The 22,741-nt window shown below is 40.7% G+C and overlaps 1 protein-coding gene across 5 annotated transcripts in view; it reads right to left on the minus strand.

The window, feature by feature from the left end:
• Positions 1 to 4,387: 4,387 nt before the first annotated feature.
• Positions 4,388 to 22,741, minus strand: part of MAP2K6 (mitogen-activated protein kinase kinase 6) — a 121,488-nt gene continuing 103,134 nt past the window's right edge. For 4 of the 5 annotated variants that reach the window (XM_025436494.3, XM_049113953.1, XM_025436495.3 and 1 more), the window contains 2 exons: positions 21,065 to 21,110; positions 14,199 to 15,026 (listed from right to left, as the gene is read on the minus strand). In XM_025436494.3, coding sequence (XP_025292279.1) covers positions 14,949 to 15,026; positions 21,065 to 21,110 — 124 coding nt within the window. In that variant the 3' untranslated portion in view covers positions 14,199 to 14,948. Of the gene's footprint in view, positions 4,732 to 14,198; positions 15,027 to 21,064; positions 21,111 to 22,741 lie in introns of those variants that run through there. The other variant, XM_025436493.3, reaches the window with a different exon arrangement.

Here is a 22,741-nt window from a genome sequence, read left to right on the forward strand (position 1 = left end):
AATTCGTGTTCTTTGCTATTGGCAGACATTGCCATTTGCCCTAGGTTTGTGGCTTGAAACAAATCCAATCTATTCTTCCTTATGAGCTATAGTTTAGGGAATTGGAGGCTTTGGCATATCGGTATTTATGTTTATCTCCAGCAGTGACTCATTTGATTCCAGCGAACGAGTCCCAAAAGCCAACCAGCTCAAGGAGCGGGTGGCCCATCCAAAGATCACTATCTGACTAGTGAGACCAATTTAGCCACTTTATGGTGGAAGTTGTGAATTGCTCAGAAGTTTTCTAAAGCACACAATGTCACTGGCTTGACTTCCTGGCTGACAAATTGGAGGAGCCAAGAGAGATGGCATGCTCTCGATAAACAGTTCTGCAGCTGTTGAAAAGGTCAAGTGGTTTAGCAAGTTCTTGTCTAAGAACAGTTCTTTGCCTCCCAGTCCATGGGGTCACTCCAGATCAGGGGAAAGCTGATTGCTCTTAACCAAGCTGAGCATTCTTAGGCAAGTAGCATTAAGTTCTGAGTCTGCCTCATGTCCTTCCTTACGGGCCAGAGAGCCACCACTTGCCAAGGAGGTTTCTGGCCAGACTGGCAGTGCAAGGAAACCCAAGGTGAGGTGCCTCACGGCCCAGATAATACCAGGAAGTCACTGAATTTGGAAAGAGGAAGCACTAGGTCATACTCTAAGCTTTATAGTCACTACCTCCTAAGCTCCATCACTACAAAGTCTACACAATGTTCTGCATCCCTAAAGCAGCATTCCATTTGGAATCTCTAAGACACTTTACAGATGTAAGGTATTCAAGTGTAAGAGTCATTTTTTTTTCCTTTAGGAGACTGTTTTTCAATAATCTTGCAATGAAGTCTGAAAGGAAATTGTATTGAACCAAACATCAGAATATGTATATATTAAATATATACTAATACACCTGACATAAATAATATATATTTAATGAATAAATATATATTCAATATACCTGAACACATATAGTCCTCCATCCAATATAGACTTTCTACTATATAGATCTGATTATCACTTCCAGAGGCATCTTTTGTCTATCACATGGAGTTAATGTTGAAAGAATTACATCTGAGGTCTGACCATTGAAACTCCAAAATTGGGTGACATGGACAGATGGCCACTTCTCTGATTATCATGTGAATGTGAGTCACCTGGGGGTAGTGTTGCACTCCAGGCTCTTCTCTGCATTGTTAGCCAGCTCCTGGGGGGTAGCACCGCTGCTATAGCATCGAAGAACAAGAACACGGAAGACAAATTCCTGGATAGAATTTGTCCCCAGAGGTCCACAAAACAAATATAGCCAGATCATACCTGAAAAGGGTTTTCATAGCTAATGCCTGTAGAGTGGTTGATGCTGAGTTTTGTTGGCAGAGTTACAGCTCTAACTTCATTAAGACTGACATGGTCATAAATGGGTAGAATGCCCACTAAACCAACTGGAAATTTTGCTCTTGCCTCATGTAGTCATTCTGTAATCATTATACCAACACAGCAAGAAGTTAAGAAAAAGAAAAGTGCAATCTTTTGCTTCTCAGAGGCAGATTCCATTTCCCAGTTCCTATACTCTGTATTTTTCCTCCGAGCACTTCTTCCTGATATTTTTTTCCCTCTGTGTATATTCCTGAAAGGTATTCCTTATGCTCCAATTTACTCAAGAAATATACCTTTGGGATCATCAGGGCACTACTGTGTGGGCAGGTCCCTGTACTGAAAATTCTTAATTTGGGTTCACTGCCAGAGAGGTCTGATCTCTTAGTTTATGGCTGGAGCTGGAGAGAGTGAGCACCAGGAGACAAGTTTAAGTGAAACCATTGCTGATGTTCAGCCCTGTGGAAAATGTTTGAGGCCCATTAGCTCTTCAAAACGTCCCCAAGACAATCACACTCATGCATGAATATGTAGGAATAAGGGTATTTATCAAAATAATCAAAAAGGAATCATCAAAATTTCCGTCAATGGGGAAGCAGTTAAATATATATATATATATATATATATATATATATATATATATATGTGTGATTTTTTGGAATATTAGGCAGACCTCAAAAATAGTAATGCCATCTGCATTAATCGACATGATAAGATGCCTGGGATATAATTTGGAAAGCAAGGCAGGTAACAATAGCATAATCCCATTAACATTTTGTACTTCTCTGTGTGTGTGTGCTATGAAAATATAGAACAATATATTTTCAAGAACACATGAACAATTAACTTGGAATTGTAGATGATGTTTATTTTCCTGCATGTATTCTCTAAGTTTTCTCATAATGAGTTATTTTTAAAATAAAAAAACAAAGCTATTTCCATTTGAGGAGAAAACAGCTACTCCGCAAGTATTTATGAGGCCTGACATCTGGGGTGGTGGAGAAGTACTAACGGTTCTGTATGTCATCAAATGTCAATGCTGAGTTTTCTCTGTGTTATTCTCATTCCAATTATGGCTTCAAACTTTCAGGCAGAGATGGCTAATTCATCCTCTACAGGATAACATCATCCTGACCAAAGCACTTGCCTTGACAAAACTGGATAATAAATAAATGGAAACTGATTCCATCATTAACTTTAGTACATTTCTTCTATTGCCTCTCTGGACCACCAGTTTAGGAAAGAAGGAATAAGATCCATTTTTAAAGTTCACAACTATATTCTAACTGTATCGGACTGACCAAGCACATAGCTAGTCTTCAAAGATGCCCACACCGTGGAACACAGTCCACTATTCGTCCTGGGGCTTTCAGATCATTCATTCAGGGGAAATCCAACTGCCCTGGAAAGATTCTAAGTACTCAGTTGCCAAGCTGTGAAGAGCCCATGGTAGACACATAGGCCGCCTGATGGAGAGATGCCTCATTAATCCCTGATCCAGCCCAGTCCAGCCACCCCAGCCCAGGCACCAGACAGGGAGCATGAAGACACTTCCAATAGCCTTTGTTCCAGCTACCTGACTACAAATGCATAAGAGACGACAAGCCAGAACCATTCAGCTAAGCCCAGCCAACCCATAGGACTGGGAGAAATAGTATCAAGCTGTTGTCTGAAGCTACTAAGTTTTGGGCTTTGCTATATTACCATAGAAAACCAAATAACCAAGGAACACCACGAAAAGCTTTTGTTATTAACCCTATCACCTTCTCCATGTTCCACTTTAATTTGGTTTCCTACAAAATCTTGAGTAAACAGGGACTCATTTTGATGGGCAAATAAGTGTCAGTCAACACGAGAAGTGTGCAAAAGAAGAAGGAGCTAAGCCATCAAGAGGAAAAGAACTTTAAGATCCCACAATATTTTAAAGTTTGAAAATAAGGAGTAGCTGCAGAGGACCATATGAAATGCTTTCATATATGAGGCCTGAGAATACTGTGTTTGTTTATGCCTCCCCCCTCCACAATACCCTCACCCCTTATAGGAACTTAAACCAAAATTCCCAATGACAGGAAGGCCTACCATTTAGGAAAGATGAAGGATTACAGCAATCTTAAGATAGCACAGGGGCAGGACTTCAAAATCAGTATGAGAGAGTCCATTGGTGTTGGAAAGTGACATCAACAAAATATGCAGAAGTCGAGAGAGCCCTCCACTTTAGATTCTAGCCCCCGGAAAGGATGTCCATCCAAGGTGAAACATTAGGGGCTCTAAAAAGAGTCTGTTCCTGACTCAAGCAACATCAACCTGTTTCAACAATAAGACAGCAGTGAAGGTGTGCCTCTGGGTGTAACTGGTCATGCATTCAATCTGGTAACACTAAGGTCTAGCCATTCTCTAAACTGGATTGAGGCAGATGCAAGTCAAATAGTTATAAACACTCGGTTGATAGGAGAAATCAGAGAACCCTACCAACCCAACCATATATACCTGAAATAACATTTTCTTTCCCAGAATGTGTCTGTGTCATAGCACTACCTGATGACATAGAGCAAATATCCTAGTATTACATATATTGTATAGAAGACCAGAAAAAATTCAAATGATTGGTTGGTCTAGGAGTTCAGCAGGAACCGTTAAGAGCCAAAAAAGTCTGGGTCTTAATATTTTCATCTAACCCATCTGGACCCATCCTCCCTACAGACCATCTGACTTTAATAATGTAATATAATATTGGCCTTCAGTTCTAACCTAGGAATATTGACTCTACGAAGATTTCATTACAGATGAAATGACCTTCTAAAGCGTCTACAACACTGTTGTTCTGTTATGCTTTGTTCCATGAGGTTCCATAATGTTTTGGAAGTGAGGTAGCAGGAATGGGAGAACAAAGGGGATAAATAGTTCAAACCAAGCTTTTACCTGCAGCACTTGTATACCTAAAAGCATCATCCCTGGAATAAAGAATTTCCATGAACGACCCAATTAATATACAGACTCGCCGCACTTTTTTAAATGTCTTTTTATTGGTTGTACATTTTCTTATGAGATCAACACACCATTTCTTTCAAGGACACCTTGCTCCTGAATATGTTATGGTATTTGTCCTAGCTATGAAGGTCATAGCAAGCACTCTGACAAAAAGAGGTGGATGGGTGTCTTTTGCCATTATTCTTGTCTTCTGTATCTTCAAATTGTTGTTTGAGTCAGTTCATAGATTGACACAACATTGAACACAACACACACAGTGTGAAGTTTTGCATACACACGCACAAACATCCGGAGACCGTTACAGTGTCTGCGGCTTGCTCCTTCCTCCTCAGCAGCAGTATGAAACTGAAGAATATCCTGAGATAGGAAATCAAAGTTAAGCTCCTCATCAACAGAGGAGTCCAAGTTTGACTTAATGTCCCAATTTCATTTTCCTTTTGAGGTCACCATGTGAACCATGTAACAACCACTTAGTTCAACATCTCAGCCATTTACTTGGTCAAAAACACAGAGTCAATGAACTATTTTGTATCACATCAGAACTTTACTTTTCCTTTACTGTGCTCTTAGATCAGAAAAGAGAAGGAAAATAATAACGTTACAGTTTTTACAAGATGCCGTGATTGGAAACTTCACCACAGAATGATCTATAAGAGGCAAAATTACCCCCACCTTTGGGAATTATTAGAATTCCTTGTTTACTGACTGATGTGATGCTGTTATCCAGGCATCCAGGCTGTTAAGTATGCCCTGCCAATGGTATTTGCATGAAAGGATGAATTTCCCACGAATAAGGACCCAGGACAGGTGGCGTCTCCAAATGTTAAAAACAAACATGGTGTCTTCAAAGCCACATTATCCCCCTCAGTTCAGTATATTTCTGCTAACTCTGCCAAAACGTAACCTACATCAACACCGATGCTTTCATCTACCCCAAGTCCTGCGCATTAGCTATTTCCTTGGTGTCAGGATTTTGAGATAACATCACCACTTATGATGAGCAGTAGTTCAAAATAAAACAACAACAGCAAAAAAATATTTAAAAAAAAAGAGAGAGAGAAAACAACAACAGCAACAACAATGCACACAACCTGGATAACAGGAAAACTAAGCTAAAATAAAAATGCATGGTGGCCACCAAAGCCAATACGGCAAAGACAACAAAAGGCATGCTTCCCCACAACACAGGTATTTTTAAGTACAGTCCTAGAGCTTGACTGAAGTTATCAACTGATATTCATAATTTCCCTTTGCCAGACAATGGTGAGAAATGTTTTTGCCTTAAGAGAGCAGCCCCACACATTTCCTTATAGGAAAAGAGAATGAAGTACATACTCCCCGACTTCTTTGCCTCTGCAGCTTATGAGCAAAAAGTTCCCAGGGCCAAAGCATCAATTTCACATTCACCTCATAGGCATGGAACATCCCCCCCAGCCCCCCACATCCTTCAGAGGTCTTTACTCTATGAACTTCTAATGAATTCCATACTGGACAGTTCAGTCTGATTCATTCATAAAGAGAAGATATTGCCATCTATGAAGAAGAGATGATTCCCACCAAGGAGAGCTAGCATCACGTTATACATAGCAAGAAAGATGGGAGAGTCCATCGATGAAGGAATCCATAAAATGGTAGTCATTCTGCTATTTTACACTTTCCAGAGACAGTGTTAGAGATCAGTTTCAAATGATTGAGGTGCACAACCTCTCACATATCCTTTCATAATATTTCAGGTATTAGGAAGAGATTGCAGGGCCTCCTAACATATGGAATTACTTTTTTCTTAGCATCAGGGGATTGTAAAGACCAGGCATGTTTCCACTTGCCCAATAGCTATCTTCACAATAAACATGGCTTACAAACAAATGTGGGGGTCAGCGCAGGAAAACAAGCATATATACAAATAAAAATGGTCTATTATAAAATCCACACAATGTAAGGGGGGGAGTGTGTGTGTGTGTGTGTGTGTGTGTGTGTTTTCCTTACAAAGACCAGATTAAATAACCGGAAGCAGCATTTTCCAAGATGAAACAAAAGCACGAAGGAATCTGGGGCAGCCCGCCTATTTTACTAAAATTCTTGTAAAGTTCAATTCTGTACAGAAGTTACATCCAGCATCCTGTCAGGATTTACACAAAATATACAGAAACATGTATGTGTATTTAAATAAAGAATTTGAACTGCATCCCTAACACCTTTCTCAGCTTTAAATGACCTAATGTGATGATTCTGTACAGTAGGAAATAAGTTCCAATTATGGAAGTTAATGACATAGAGAAGACCTTTTTTTCCTGTAAAAAAAAAATACCTGTTATTTTACTAAAACATCAGTTCATCATTTCAGTTCATATAGGAAATCACTCCACTCAGAAAATAAATTTGAGACTGAAAAAGAAACTAAACACAGGGGTATGATGACAGATAAATTGTCTGAATTTTCTTAATTGAACCTCCTCAGGTGGTTTTTTACACAGAGATTGGCCAAGAACTCAGCAAACGGTTGCCAAATGTAACTTTCTGACACATAGAGTTCTAAATTGGCTGCTGGAAAACCTCCCCTGTTAAATTTGGTTTTAGCAGCTCAAGTTCCACGATCAGAAGCTGCCACAGACCGTATGTGTGTGTGTAGAAAGCACCTGATGTTTCCATCAATGCCTAAGAATTGCCCTGTGTAGAGCTCACAACAGATAACCCACCCGTTTTCAGCTTCCAAAGGCTGCCCTGGCTTCCCCCTACTGTTCTCCACCTGTGAAACCCAGTGAGGATAATCGTCAGCTTGACTCTCACATAGGACCCCTCTCTCTGCCAAAACTGTACTTTTTCCTACACGTCAATGAACAAAAATTACAACTCCTGCCTCTGCAAATGAAGAAATTTGGATACTCCACCGCCCATCAAGAGCCCAGTCTCGCTCCTCTTTACCACTGAGACCAGGTTATCTGCAATCACTTTAGAAAACTAAGCAATTTAAGAGTCTGTGTGCATGGCCATCACGTATTGATTTGTGCATTTTCTTTCAGAGGAGTCATGCTTAAAAATTTAAATAAATGGCCACCTCTCTTTTTGCCCTTCTGCCGCCAAGCCCTGTTAGCATCCTGAATATAGCAGAAGCCAGGGCCATACAGACATGGTTGGCTACTATTTCCCAGATTCTTTGGCAGGTCTTCCAGGAGTCATTTCAACCCAAGTTCCCAAGCTTTTAATAGCCACAGAGAATTTCCAGTTAAGGGGAATGATAATGGTAGCCAAGTACTCTGATTAGAGGTTGATGGGGTTTTCAGATGGGCATCACACTCTCCATCCTTCATCACATAGTTTTCTCCTTCCCTTCTGGACAAGAGACCTCCAAGGGGTAACACTGAACATAATCTGGAAACCACTTCTGTGCTCGCGACACCTCTCTCCCCAAGTACTGAACACACACTATGAACACACACTAGGTCAGACGATTTGAGTTCAGAAGAAAATAAAACTACTTTCCTCACACAATGCACTGCTTCTGAAAATTCAAACTAGCTTTGAGTGTTATGTTTTAAGATTATAAATTCTCCCCTTCGGATGAAGATCTGTAGTGTTTTCCTCAGAACATTCACAGTCCTCTGCCTTGTGGACAAAGTTTGCACACCAGATAAACTTTGGTGTCCACCTTTCTGTCCACGTCAGCCACCAGAATGAAAAATTAAGGGGCTTAGTTTTGTGTACATATTTCTTTACCCTGTGGGTAGCTGACGAATGGGTTGTATACTCACAAAATGCTGTGATGCCATTAATCATTTATCTTTTTTTTTCCCCTGGGTGTCATCAGTTTAAATTGGTAACTCTGTAGAATCAGTAATACTAAGGAAACAAAATTTTCTGAGATCCAAATCAGTACTGCTCTCTGAATCTTCTTTAGAATTCAGTATTTTTAAGGAAAAAAAATTAACGTTTGGCTTTTTGCTAGGCTTTCCCATAGGAGATCATGTCCATGGTAATACTGAAAATGAGTTATGGAATACACCTGACTGCCAGCTTCTTTTATCAGCTTGCTCTTCCATGGGGACCCTCGGTAAGCACTGCTCTTTGCATGGATCTTTTCTCCTAGCCCCCAAACATAATTCCACATCACTGTTCACTCTTAAAGTCCAGAGTCTAAAGACAATCTCCTAAGGCAGGACCTTGACTTGCTTTATTGAAATTGCTTGTGGACTCCAATGAACGTTTGTAGTGACCAAATGAGGCTAATTGCTCATTTCTGGCCACAACAGAATATTACTTCAGAGGAAAGGATACCAACCCAGCAGTCCTTGTCTACAGGATGAGGAGAAGTTTTATTAAGACCTTATATAGAAGGTCTTACATTTTGAATGAGGGTTTTGCTAAAAGTCCTCTTAGACATCCATTACGTTTTTAAGATTTGGGAACAATAGAATCCTGTAGTCAAACCAAAGCAAAATTGCCAAATCTGAGTTTTGATGTATGAAAATGGTTGGATCCATTCCTTTCCACAGAAGCGTTGAGTCAGCCCAGGTCACGTGTGCCTGGCAGAGGAGTAATAAGCAAATGCAATCAAGGGAACCAGGAAAGACCAGGTGGCCTGGTCAAAGCCACAAACTCTGGGGACTACTTAGGAAGTTCTGTTTCCTACATTAAGATGCAAGTAAGTGCCTGATCATTCCCGTGCATTCCCTGAAATCAGTCTCCAAGTCATAAGAGCATTAGCTTCATTCCTCGAAAGAGACCTTGAATCCAAAAAATGCAAAAGTGGACCCCGGGGGGAAGCCTGTATGTATCAAGATGAACAGCCCACAAAGAAATCTTTCCATACTGACAATTCCAAGACAGAAATACAATGCAAATCTCCCAAAATCTCACCGTAAACTCCCAATAATGAAGGGTTCTGTGTCCTAGTTTAAGTGACAATACAAATGATGTCAAGATCCTGACAGCCCCGGGAACTAGGTTGGATATTTTTTAATTCTATTAACACATGTTTGTCTTAGAGGGGATTTTTTTTTAAAATATCCCTACCACAAAGTCCTTGACCTTGTTTTGAATTTCTACTTAAGGCCCAGTCCCCTTCACCTCAGATAGGAAAGAGGCTTTGAGAGAAATCTTGCTTGAAAAAGGAGTTTGGGTCAGGAGCTCAAAAGATAAACCCCAACATTCATTACATGTCAATTCCAAATGACTCCATTAGAAAACCCCCAATGGTAGAATTGTATCTGCATGGCTATAAACAGTGCCTCTCTAAACCTGGGCAAAAGGAACATATCTTCCTTGAAGACACCAGGAATGGGTGGTGAGTGATGTATTTGGGAGCAAGGTGTTTCCCCCAGAAGGAGAATTTCATTTTGAAGCCTCTGGAATTCAGGTTTTGTTTTCCTAGGCAAAGAGAAAACATTCCTTCAGGTAAACTGCCAGATCAAATACTTAAATATGCCCTTCAGGAGGTTCCGAGGGTCCTTCTAAGTAGAATTTACGTTTGCCTGATGATGCAGCAGGAAGGAAAATGTTTGGAATAAGGAAGAGACTACAGCATCAAGTGAGATGTGTTGGGCTGTTCCGGAAGAAGAAAGTGGAGCTAGGCAGCTTAGGTGGCAGACCGGTCTTTGAATGGCAATCCGACAGCAAGGGGGAACAGGTGCCAACATAAGGAAAGCAAAGGACAGTGTTCTGGTCCCAGAGGGAAGGCAAAGCTTTCACTAGAGAGTTTCATTAGGCAGCCCAGCCCAGAAACTCAACCAGGGCTGGTAATCCAAGATAATCACATCAGAAAGGGAGCATCTTGCATCAGGCCCTTAGAATAGAAATTTAGGGACAGTTAGGATAGTACTCAAGGAGAAAGACTACGTCCCTTCCTGTTACAGTGAGAGCCTGGAGCTCCGAGTCTTACCTACGAACAAGTATTTTGACCCCACACGTGACCGCCTTACTTTCTTGAAAGAGGGCCAAACAGCTCAGAGGGATGAATTGGAAGGTTTTAAGAATTCTATCTGTCTTCTACTTCTGAGATAACTGTGGCCTCCCAAATTCTCAAATCTGAATGCAGGTCAGAGAAAAGGAAAACCAAGTGATTAATGCCTGGGTTCATGACTCCCCCTGCACAAGTATCACACCACAGAGAGAAACAAAATGCAAAGCTAAGAGACAAGAATGTCTAAGAGAAGCAGACCTTTTATTTCCAAGTTTGAATGAGTTATGCCGGTTACTGTATCGAAATGGAAAAAGGAGGTAGTTGATTTCATCTGAGGAAAACTGTCCTATTGGCTTCCCGGGCAAGAAATACTTACCCGAGACAATTAAGAGGCAATTTCCATGGGATTGAACAGTCTTCCATTCTTCCCAATTTCATTTCCTATGTCCATCTTCCTAATCCACCTCAACAGCAGTGGAGCTAAATACTCACGAAGTGGAAAAATTCAGTTCATCAATTAGAGTTTTGTATTCGATGGCCTAGCTCAGGTGGTGGCAAACCATAGCCTGTGGGCCAAATCCAGCCCATCGTCCGATTTTGTAAGTAAAATCTAATTGGGACACTGAACCATGCTCATTCATTTATGTATTGTTTACAGATGCTTCCACACTACGACAGCGGACCTGAGTGGTTCTAACAGCTTGGTGAAGCACAAAGCCAAAATATTTACTATCTGGCCCTTTACAGACAAAGCTTGCCAGTCTTGGTCTAGAATGTCACAGTCCACATTCTACAGAGCGGAGGTTATTGATCCGATGGGGTCTATAAACCGGACTCCCCTCCCCTCAACAAAAATGTTTGCAAAACTATGTGTTCCATGTACCACGTGCATTTTCCTAAGGAAAAGGTCCTAGCTTTCAACAGATTCCTAAAGAAATCCAGAGTACCCCAATTAAAGCCAAACCAAACCAAAGAGTATCTTCAGCTGCCAGCATATTTAACAGTGCTAACACACACACACACACACACACACACACACACACACCCCAGACGAGAGGAACACAGAACTTCTACAATAAAATATCTTTTTTTATTTTCTATTCTAATAGGGTTTATTTGGTAGTTTCTTCTTCCTAGATTTTTCTCTGGCAATTTTCCATCAGAGTATGTAAATGTTCTGGGGTCCCAAAAAACTGCACCCTCTACATGCTAATGCAATAAAAATGGAAGATTCCCTTAAGCCAACAAATCGCCCTCTAAGTCACAGACAGACATTAAGAAGACAACATTCCCAGCACAGTAGAGGTTTCATTCATTTTACTTGATCCGACCACCCACTCCAGTGAATCCTATAAATATATGAATCTTCCCTTCAAGGTCTGTGAAGGTCACATGCCCAAGAAAGCATTGAGGCGGGAAGTCAGGCACTAGGCATCTACTGCACTTCCAGGCTGAAGATAAAGCGTTTTGTTAGACAACGTTGGAAGAAACAGTAGTTTCCATGAGCAGAGCTGACAAAGCCCCTTGGGAAACAGAAGCATTCTGAGTGTTAAAAACCATGAAAACATTAGCCCCACTCTGCCTCCTTTGTGATTACTTTCCTAAGACACTAAATCAAGTGCATGTGGAGAAATGCACATGCATTTCTCATGACCCTTTTAGTGTCAGTGCTGGCTTCCCCGAATGCTGAGGCTAATGGGTATCTCGTGTCCTCGACTAGAACAACAACCAATGTGACAGAACCAATCAACAGCAAAGGAAGGTACGCGATTAAAAAGCACACCAACAAGACACAAGCAAGAGAACAATAATGATACACAACGAACAGGTTAACATAGAGCAACCTGCATGTATGTACAGGAGGCTTCCAACTTGTATCAACTTAAATATGGTCTATGCATCTCCATCTTTATTTTAAAATTAGTTTAGAACACCATTCTCAAAAAAAAAAAACATATTTTAGAACTTAGAAGACGATCAAGTCCTTCTACTTTAAGCACAGAAGACATCTAATCACCATGGAGCACATAATTTCTATGGGGAAAATGTATCCCAAGTTTCAAATCAATATTCTGGGAATGCGCTGTCTCTGACAGCAGCAAAGATGTCCCCATTCGAGAGGACAGGGAAAGAAGCAGAGGCTCTTGCTTCTCTCTGCCAACGTTCCAAAGAAGTTGTAGGTCAATTCTCTCTTTCAGAGTACTAGCCCAGTGTCCTCAACCATGCTGTGCATCAGAATGACAGACAGCATGGTAAAAATACCAGTTTGGGGCAGCCCAGGTGGCTCAGCGGTTTAGCATCACCTTCAGTCCAGGGCCTGATCCTGGAGACCTGGGATCGAGTCCCACATCAGGTTCCCTGTATGGAGCCTGCTTCTCCCTCTGCCCCACCCCCCTCTCTCTCTGTCTCTCATGAATAAATAAATAAAATCTTTAAAAAAATACCAATTTGCAGGCCCCACTCTGGACCACTGAAACCCCAACCCTGGCATTGGAAGTGTTCACCAGCTCCCAGTGATTCCAGTGTGCACAAGGCTGGGAACCATTGACTAACTCCTCCTCTACCTCCGTATAATTGTTTTGCAAGTTTAGGCCCTGGGCTCACAAACTGGAGAGGAATGCACAGGGGGACACACTTGGTGAAGAATATTTCTAAGTAGAAACCTCACTTTACAACAGGTAAGACTTATCCGACTTAGACCAGAGGTGTTTTGCTTTACGTATTTCACCAAAAGCTGTCCATGTTATGACCTCTGATTTTTTTCCCTACTACTTGCTATTTTTCATAAGAAGGATGGACAATGGAAAGAATATGGTTGTTATTTTTTTTTTCCTTTTGACCTCAAAGAGAGAAACTGCCAGATTTAGGAAGGTGGGTGGGAAAGTGAATGACCATAATTGGTAGGTTCATCCACCTTTTCTGGCTAGAAAGAGATGAGAACAGAGGGAGCTTGAGAGCAGATGAAACTATGTTTGATCCAACAGGTATGTCTTGGAACTGGATACAAAGAAGTGAATGGAGGTGTCATACTCAGTCGGGGCTACTGCTACGAGCTAGACAGAGGTCAAGAACAAGGGGAAAACGCAGACACAGAAGATTAAGTGACAGCACTTCAAAATCTAAGAGGGGAAGAAGGGAGGATTTTAGGGAGCAGTTATCTCCGAATCTCTGAACTTGAGGCAAAGAAAGAATCAGAGTGAGTTCTCTTCTTCCTTTTTAATGAAAATTCTCCTTTTGTCCTTCAAGAACAGCCTTATTATCAACTCCATGTCCAAAAGCAATGCTTCCAGGTTATCAGTCTATATGTTCCCTGGATCATTTCACTCCTTTTTTTCCTCAGGGAAACTAGAGAACCTAGGGGCAAACATAGCCACGAGAAAGAGCTTTTGTTGTGTTGTCAACCTGCCAGAGACCCACGGTGGCACTGCGTCCTCCAACAGGACAAGCTACTGTGTGCTGCTGGGAAAAAAAAATACGGCCTCACCTCAACCTGTGGAAATTCGGCAATCTATTCCAAGGAATGAATTCAACCCCCCTCCCCCAAATTAATTCCTCACATTATCAAAGAACTTTCATCTTCTTCTATTGCAGTCCTCCCATTAATAGTAAGGCTTCTTTATTGAACAAGAAAAACAAAGAAGAAAGCAAATGGGTATGTTCAGGATTGCCACCAAGTCAATGCTTGGGGCTTACACATTGAAGGCACCAATTCTCTGTATGGTTCGACATGATATTTCCTCTCAGAAGTGACATACGTCCTCCTTACTAGAGATGTTTACAGAAGCTACTTGGCAGAGCCTGTGACTTATCAAATACACACACACGCACACACACACATAGGATAGATGGGTGATATAAAATCGCATCACGAACTGTACATTTCATTAATACCACAAATGCCAAGAGAACCAAATTTGTGATTCTGAGATGTGATCAAAGTGATTTTATGTTTTCCAAAGTTAGGAAAAGGGTATGACCAAGATACTTTGCCACTTCACCTGAAATATGTGGTTATTACCCAAGAGTTGAGAGCAGAAATCCGAGGACATGGCAAGCAGCCACAACAGCTGGAACAGGTATTTTACAAGAAGAGCTCCTTGTTGATATTGTTATAATACTCTTAAAGATGCATATTAAATAATTTCTTCTGGACCACAGACACGATTGAACTTCAAAAATAAAAGGCCTATAAATATTGCCAACCCAACCTTTTCTTTTGTATCTCCCTCCTTGCATAAAATGGAATCTTTTCAACCAAGCGCTTAAACATAAATATTAAAATAATAAATGGGACAAAGTACAGATCTACTTACAAATTCATCACTACTGTAGCACCTTTTGACCAGGGCCAATGCATTCATTTCATAAAGAACAAGAGAAGTCTGAGAAGCTTAAGGACTCATATGACACATCATTAAATATTTAATCACCTTTTTTAAGTCCTAAGCCTTTGTCATATTTCATTCATCTAGACAGTTCATTCTATACTAGAGATTCCAAGGCCCCCTTTGGAGGGGAAAAAAAAAAAAAAAAGAAAGAAAATGGGGAGAAAAAAACCTTCTGAGAGGCAGGATTAAATTATCTCAAAGATGAGTTTCTATTGGCGCTTTAGTGAACCTTCTTCACCCTGTAAAACCCACCAATCCACAGGAGGGCCAACCGATTGAGTCCACGGTACTTAGTCTCCAAGAATTAGTTTTACAAAAGATGCCACGTCTGTTGCTTTGGATTCGTGTAGGGTGAAAAACGGATGTTGCTGGGAAGGAAAAAGAAAAACACATGGTATTAATATTCACCACTGACAATATAGGAGATTAGCAACTTCACAGATGTGTTTGTTAAACACATTCAAATACCCCTGTCAGGGTTACATTGGACTCTTACTACCTCTTCCCAAATCAAGCACGCATGGAGTGATGTGGACATTTTAAACATTATCTTTTATCTTTCACCGTACCCCTCCCATTTTGATATCTGTTTCCTCTAGAGTTTCTATTGCTTTCCAAAACAATAATCCCACCTGTGGTAAAAGGTCAATACAAGGATTGACAAAGACAGTCCAAACTCTTGATTTACAAACAACTCCGTCCCCTAAAAAAGTAATTGTAGACAGATACAGTGAAAAAATAATGAGAAATTTCATAAATTTCTGTGCATCCATTTCTCAGGAAATGGATGGTGGAATGAGAAACCAATTTTGTAGCACAGGAAACGGTCAAGGCGTTGCTTGCCCTTGACCCTGCAGAGCTGGTTTGGACAGAAACAGTTAACAAAGCCACGCTGTAAGCCACATCGACAGCCACGAGTTATACTTCTATGTCTCTCTTGATGATGAGTTGATCCATCTGGAAAATAATGTAGACTGCCAAACTCTAGGTATGTGCAGAGAAATTCAACTTGGAGATTAAAGATTGAAAAGCATAAAAAAAAAAAAAGAAAAAGAAATGGTCTCTATCCACACAGCTCAGATTAAGCAAACTTTACAAAAATACCAGGGCTATCAGTTTGCTGGGGGAATAGACCTAGTGAGTCCAAGAGGCCACATATTCCAAAACAGTTGTGAAGGGAACAAAACATTTTCTCTGCACCGTACATCCCTCCCCAGAAGGCTCAATTTTGTTACAGTAAGTTCCCAGCTGTCACCCTGGAACCTCGCACCTCTAATTAAAAGGAGATACATCAGCTCACGAACCACAGTTGTCACAGTGGAAACAGAATGAAGCAAACAAACCAAAAAGGATGATTTCCTTCAGATAGAACCTAGTGCCACGTATCCCCCCACACCAGTCACGGCCACCTCCCTGATTGTCTGGTGGCATTATTTTCAGTGACTATGTTGAGAGCGGCTACATATGAGCACTTTTGCATGCAGACATGTAGATGACTCACTCCATTTCCCCCTGACTTTGGGGATGTTGGTTTATAACCTTCACATTGCCTCGCTGTAGGTTTTCTAATTATATTTGTTTTAAACCTGACAGAGCAGGGCTCGATGAGTCAGCTCTGTGGGGAACCGAGTGCCCACCCGTGGAAGTTTTAGGAAACAATGCAAATGGGAAAGGAACAAAGAAACAAAACCCAAATGAAGGTAGGTGGTCCCTGGTAAGTATCGTGACTCAAAAAATGATAAAGAGGCTGTGTGCTCTTGCCCATCTGGAAGATCCAGGTGGAGTGTTGGCTCAGAGCCTCACACCCACCATATCCACTGAAGCTGTAGACGCCGGGTCCTTCACCCTCAACTCCTTGCACAAATAAACAGCAGCATTACTTCTGATTACTAACCACTTACACAGCACACTTACCAAGTGCTTTACCATCATGCTCATTAGCTTTCCCACATCCTCTTGACATTTGGTGATCTTCTAATGTACTTAAAAGTCTTTACTATCAAAACAGGGCATGTCAAACCTCAGATCGTCTCAATGGCTACCTCTGACGCCTGCCAGCCCCATCTTGCCTCTGGGTCTGCTCTGGCTGTGAGCTCAGTGAATGTAGGCTTACTCTGTGAATGAATCAAATACCCTGACCTAGAAGTCCTTAAGAAAAAAAAAAAAAAACCTTCAGACATCTTTCAGGTTATTCTCTGGGTAAATGCGGCGAGAGTCAGAGGGCAGGGGGAAGGGAAAGCAGGCAACCATGTCAAAATGGAAAGTGTGACTCGCCCTCTTGTGTGGGTTTTGAGACTGTAAAAGGCTGGGAGGGAACCCAGTCCCCTCTATAAGCAATCAACCAAGAATAGCAAGGCCTGCAACTAGAGGCGAGCAAATGAGGTACCATGGATTCATCCCCAGGCTGGGTTGCTCAAAAAAGGTGCCAGGTACGGGAAGGGAGGCCATTACCGATGGCTGTGCCTAGAGAAAACATGGAGACCCAAGAACACACTACCAGGAACATCAGGGCAAACTACAAGCACCAAAGGTCACCGTATCTTCTACACAACACCTCACCCCTTAAGACTATGATTTCCTATGGGCTCGGGCATCCTTGCTTAACACTAGGATTCAATCTAGAACTTCCCGGATATTTGAAGAACATAATGGCCTGGCTGAGCAATCACCTGCATCACCTGATTATCATTTCTGGTGGTTATTATCTGGGGCAGGGGTCAACGATCAATGTTCCAGGGGCCAAGTCTAGCCCACTGCCCATTTGTGAAATAGAGGTTTTTGGAACACAGCCATACCATCTGTTTACGTATTGAATATGGTGCTGTCATGCTAAAACAACAGAGCTGAATAGCAGCCCACAAAGCCTAAAATATTTACTATCTAACCCTTTACAGAAAAAGTTGGCCGGTCCTCACTCTGGAGGAACAAATCCTGCTGAGTCATGTCCCCCAGTGGGAGTTTGAGAGAACAAGCAAATGAGATGATGTGAAAGCATGTACACCCTTCAATCCAAGTTAGAGAGGGAAAACAGTTGATATTTCTATAAGAGGCACATGTCTGGGTTGGGGCCTTAATTATACTGCCCTTTACCTGGAAAAAAAAAAAGGATTTTTTTTCTCCCTTCTTCACCAACTCCTACAATTTAAACAATAGTCTCTCAGCATGTGTTTTCCCAATGGTAAAGTCAAAGAGTTTGGACTCAGATTTTCCATTTAAAAACCTCAATTCCACAGGAAAGCAGAGAGCAGTTATAACCTTAGAAGGCAAGTCCATTTCCAGTAGCACACAGACTAGTGTCGTAAAAAGAAGTGTGTGTGTGTGTGTGTGTGTGTGTGTGTGTTGGGGGGGGGAAGAGATGGGGGGATACACATGACTTTGTAACGTTAATATGTAGACCATGAAAGACCACAGCATTAGAACATACTGGAAAGGTGGAATTCGATTATCAGTTGCCCATGTATACTCAGCTAGAACTCAGCATTTTTCTCCTTAAGTGTGTTCCACTGAAATCTCTGATAAGAGTTCACTTGGAAGGAAAAAAAAATATTTTCCATTTTAAATAGCCAGAAATATATAGAAATAAAATGCTCTTCCTTTATCTGAAAATAGGGACTAATAAGGCAACTTTACAAGGAGTACAGGCTTCGTAAGACACCCCAGAAATCACTCCACGTCTGTTGAACTTTATGTGAAATTAATTTTAAAATGCTCTGGGGGTTTGCATAAGCATGCCCAAAAGGGCTGAAAAGACCCTAACTGGCTACTAAAAATATAATCAGGGTGGAAAAAAATATACGTATATATATTTCATATATATATAATATAAAATCAGGAGGAAATGTTCAGCCCAAACAGGTAGTATGCTGAGATTTTCTCAGCATTTCTCCACATTACCCATCTTCTTTTCTCCCTCAACTGTGAGTCTTGGTCAAATACAGCCAACAACAGAATGCTGAGTCCTAGGGGATGCCTTTTTAAAGGGGACAATTGGGAGCCCAAGGAAACCACCTTGTCTATTCTAAAACTCTCCCCAGTGCTCCTTTACAGCTCCCCCAATGAGAGAATGGTTCAGACTTAAAGTTTAACCAGCAGAACCAAAAAATCCACGTGATTGGCTGTGACTATCACCTGTATGGTATGGATCAGCTTTCTGCAACTCTCCCTGGCTTGAAATCTCCAGGCTATACTTTTTCTCTTCTTTTTTTTTTCCAGCTTTATTGAAATATAATTGACACAGAACATTGTATAAGTTTACGCATATGACGATTTGATACACTTGTATATTCTGAAATAATTATAATAAGGTTAACCAATACATCCTTCACCTCACATACTTACCATTCTTCTTTTGCAATAAGAACCTTTAAGATCTACTCTCCTGGCAACTTTCAAGTACGCAATGCATTATTATTAGCTAGAGTACTAGGCTATACTCATTCTATCCATGGTGTCGCCAAAGGTGGGATTTCCTTCTTTTTTATGGCTGCATAATATTCCATGGTATGTGTATGTGTGGGTATCACCTTTTCTTTATCCATCCATGCATTGATGGACATTTACATTGTTTCTATGTCTTTGCTATTATAAATAATGCTATCATGAACATGTCGATGCAGATACCCCCTTAAAATAGTGATTCCATTTCCTTCAGATACATACCCAGAAGTGAGATGGCTGGATCATATGGTATTTCTATTTTTAATTTTTCTGTGGAACCCTCACACTTTTCCATACTGGCTGCACCAATTTACATCCCCACCAACAGTGTACAGGGTTCTCTTTTCTCCATAGGCACGCCAATACTTGTGATATCTTGTCTTTTTTATAATAGCCATTCTAACAGGTGTGAGGTGATAGCTCATTGTGATTTTGATTCCTATTTTCTGATGCCTAGTGATGATGAGCATCTCTTTGTGGACTTTTGGCAAAAACAAGGGGTACCACATCAAACTAAGAAGCTTTGACACAGCTAAGGAAATGACTGATGGAACAGAATGGCAACCCACAAAGTGGGAGAAAGTATTCGCAAACCATATATCTGATAAGGGGTTAATATTCAAAATATATTTTTTAAAAAAACTCATACAACTCAATGGCAAAAAAAAAATCTGATTTTTTTTAAATGGGCAAAAGACCTAAAAAGATGTTTTTCCAAAGAAGATATATAAATGGCCAATTATATGTTTGTATATAGAATACAAGATATACTTTTTCCATGTCAGAGCCACCTCACCACATCATTTTGTTAAAAGAGCTCAGGAAGGAATGCTTGGGAGGCTCCGTCAGTTAAGCATCTGCCTTCAGCTCAGGTCATGATCTCGGGGCTCTGGGATCAAGCCCCCCATGTCGGGTTCCCTGCTGAGTGGGGGGGTCTGCTGCTCCCTCTCTCTCTGCCTCCTCCCCCTTGCTCATGTTCTCTCTCTCAAATAAATAATCTTTTTTTTTTTTTTTTTTTTTTTTAAAGATCTAAGGAACCTGTACTTCTAGCACCTGCCCTGAGCGGGTCTTAAAGACTGAGCACTGCTTGTGTTGGGGTGTGATAGAAGCAAGCATTTAATGCTTGCTAAATAATTGTGTTCCCAGAAGAAATGGTGCCAATGATTGCTCTTATCTCTAGGAACAAAACTCTTCCTTCCCCTGCTAAAATTAAATCCTTGATAATTGAAACAAATCTAGGGAATAGTTCATGCAAATAAGTAAGCAGTCAGAATTTTATCCTATTTCCCCCAAAAATGTGTTTCGACATAGACAAAAGTTCCTAAGTTTCGGTCCCTGCCATCTATACTAAAGAAACATTTGTAATCAACTTAAAATTGTAGTTACCATAATTTAAGAGAAACTATTTTAAAACAACAACTGTAAGGTCTTATTTTCACTCTTTTTTTTCTTAGTGCAAATGGTAAGCTGTGAATGCAGAGGTAATACAACTCAAATGAATAAGGCTTGGTCTTACCTTTTTTCCACTAAAGTGAAAATCAGAGAGAGAAAACAGTCTTTCCTCACTAAACATCCAGCAAAAAAGCTCCCCACCCAACAAATCCTAAATATTTTATCAAAAATATCTGATGAGTCACCCAGCACTTGTTTTTCTCATTGCTGAAATCCTTTAAATCATGATTTCCCTCATTTATATTAGTAATTAATGACTCTTAGTATCTTGAGAACTTGAAAAGTTAAATTTTATAGGCATCATTTAGTCTATATGATGTCAAGGTTATCAACATGGAATAAGTTGCTAAGAAAGGTGACCTGCTCCTGGTCTTTTTTGCTTTAATTCACTTCCAGTTACCAATTTCTCAATGAACCAGCTCTTCCAATATGATTGTTTGATTATAATTTAGGTCTTAGTCACTTTACCTTTACTACCTGTCGGTTTGGACAAGTTTACACCACTAACGATACGTACCATAAGTTCTGGATATGTTGGCCGTTCTTTGGAATTCTTCTTCAAGCTAACGGAAAAAAAAAAAGGAATTGCGTTAAAATCTAAGAACCATCTGTATTTTCACAAGACTAGGATTTCAGAAGACTAAACACAACCAGCTTTAAAATGTATTGAAAACATGAATCTCCTATCCTGACTCCCCTCTTCTGTTACACTTATAAAATTGTTTTAAATCGCACTAAGTGTATCTTAATAGGAACACTAAGAGTGTATGTGTGTGTGTGTGTTTACTTTTCCTCTTGATGCTTTACCAATGACATACAAACTAGCTTTTCTGATCTACAGCCATTGCATTCCAAAATACATATCTACTTTCCTTCAAAACAGCATTTCCTCTACCCGTACTGGGAAAGAAATTGGCACGTATTTCTTACATTACATGTTATCTCTTCACTATCTTTAATACCTGGTTCTCCTTGCTTATGTATAATTTGCTTTTATATATTTCTAACCAAACCCACCTAAGATAGAAGCAATATCCCCATAAAATGTCTAAAGTAATGCTACTTCCTTACAACCTCTTGACTAATGAAAGAGAAAGCAAACTCAGTGACTTCCCAATTACTCTTCTTAGAGATTCTTTGTGGTCACGCACTACCGTTGAGTGGCTCCCACCCCGTATACACGACTGTCTATATACACGAACGTTTTAATGACATTTGATACTGGAGGCAACAGTAACAAAACTGCAATAAGAAGAGACCAACCCCTTACCTCTATCCTCATCCCACCCTTATATCCACCCATGGCCTTAAAATGGAGAAAAAAAAAAAAGAAAAGAAAAGAAGTGATTTACTGGGAGTTGGAACCCCAGGTTACAGAATGAAGAGAAGGATGGTTCTGAAAACTATGGTTTGCAAGGCAACCTACAGACCCCTCTGCCCACCGGGCCACAGAATCATGGATGGAAAGGAACATAGCCTGGAGTTGAAGAAACCAAAACGTGACTGATCATTAGGTTGCTGGGATTTGTGCCAATGGATCATTTTGAGCAGATGAGACCTAGTATGTGTGACATGAGCTCTGCTCCACCCCCATGGACTAATAATAATGAGGAGGGGAGACAAGGTATGGAGCCATAAGAGAGTGAAGTAGTTGAGACACTTTGAGAAAGTGTGGTATAAAACAAAACAAAATGAAAAACAAACAAACAAAAGAGAGAGAGTGAGAAAGCTTTTGAACCAAAACAACTTAAACCAGCCTACCTATTCCAGGCAATGCTGTGGGTAGAAGCCAGGGAACCTGAGACAGGGTACAGTAGATGTGAGGAGAGAAGTTTTCAACCTGGAACTGAGGGCAGATCTAGGACCTAGTGACCTCAGTGACCAGACAACCTATGAGAGAAAGTTTCATCTCAACTGAGGATAAAAATAAGAGCGAATTAGAAAGAGGAATTATCAACTGTCAAAGTCAGATTGATATGGGAAGATGTGCCTGAGTGAAATGAAGGAGACCTTGTAGGCCCACTTAGGACTTTGCATGGATCTGTATCCTGAGAGTCTACAGGGGCTTTATTGGTGGTTCTCAGCTGCAGGTGATTTTGCCCTCCAGGGGATATTTGGCCATGGCTGGAGGCATCTTTGGTTGTTGATACACCTGGTGGTGCCACTGGCATCTAAGAGATGGAGGCTTGGGATA

This window comes from Canis lupus, chromosome 9, assembly GCF_003254725.2.
Source record: "Canis lupus dingo isolate Sandy chromosome 9, ASM325472v2, whole genome shotgun sequence".
Classification (NCBI taxonomy): Eukaryota; Metazoa; Chordata; class Mammalia; order Carnivora; family Canidae; genus Canis; species Canis lupus.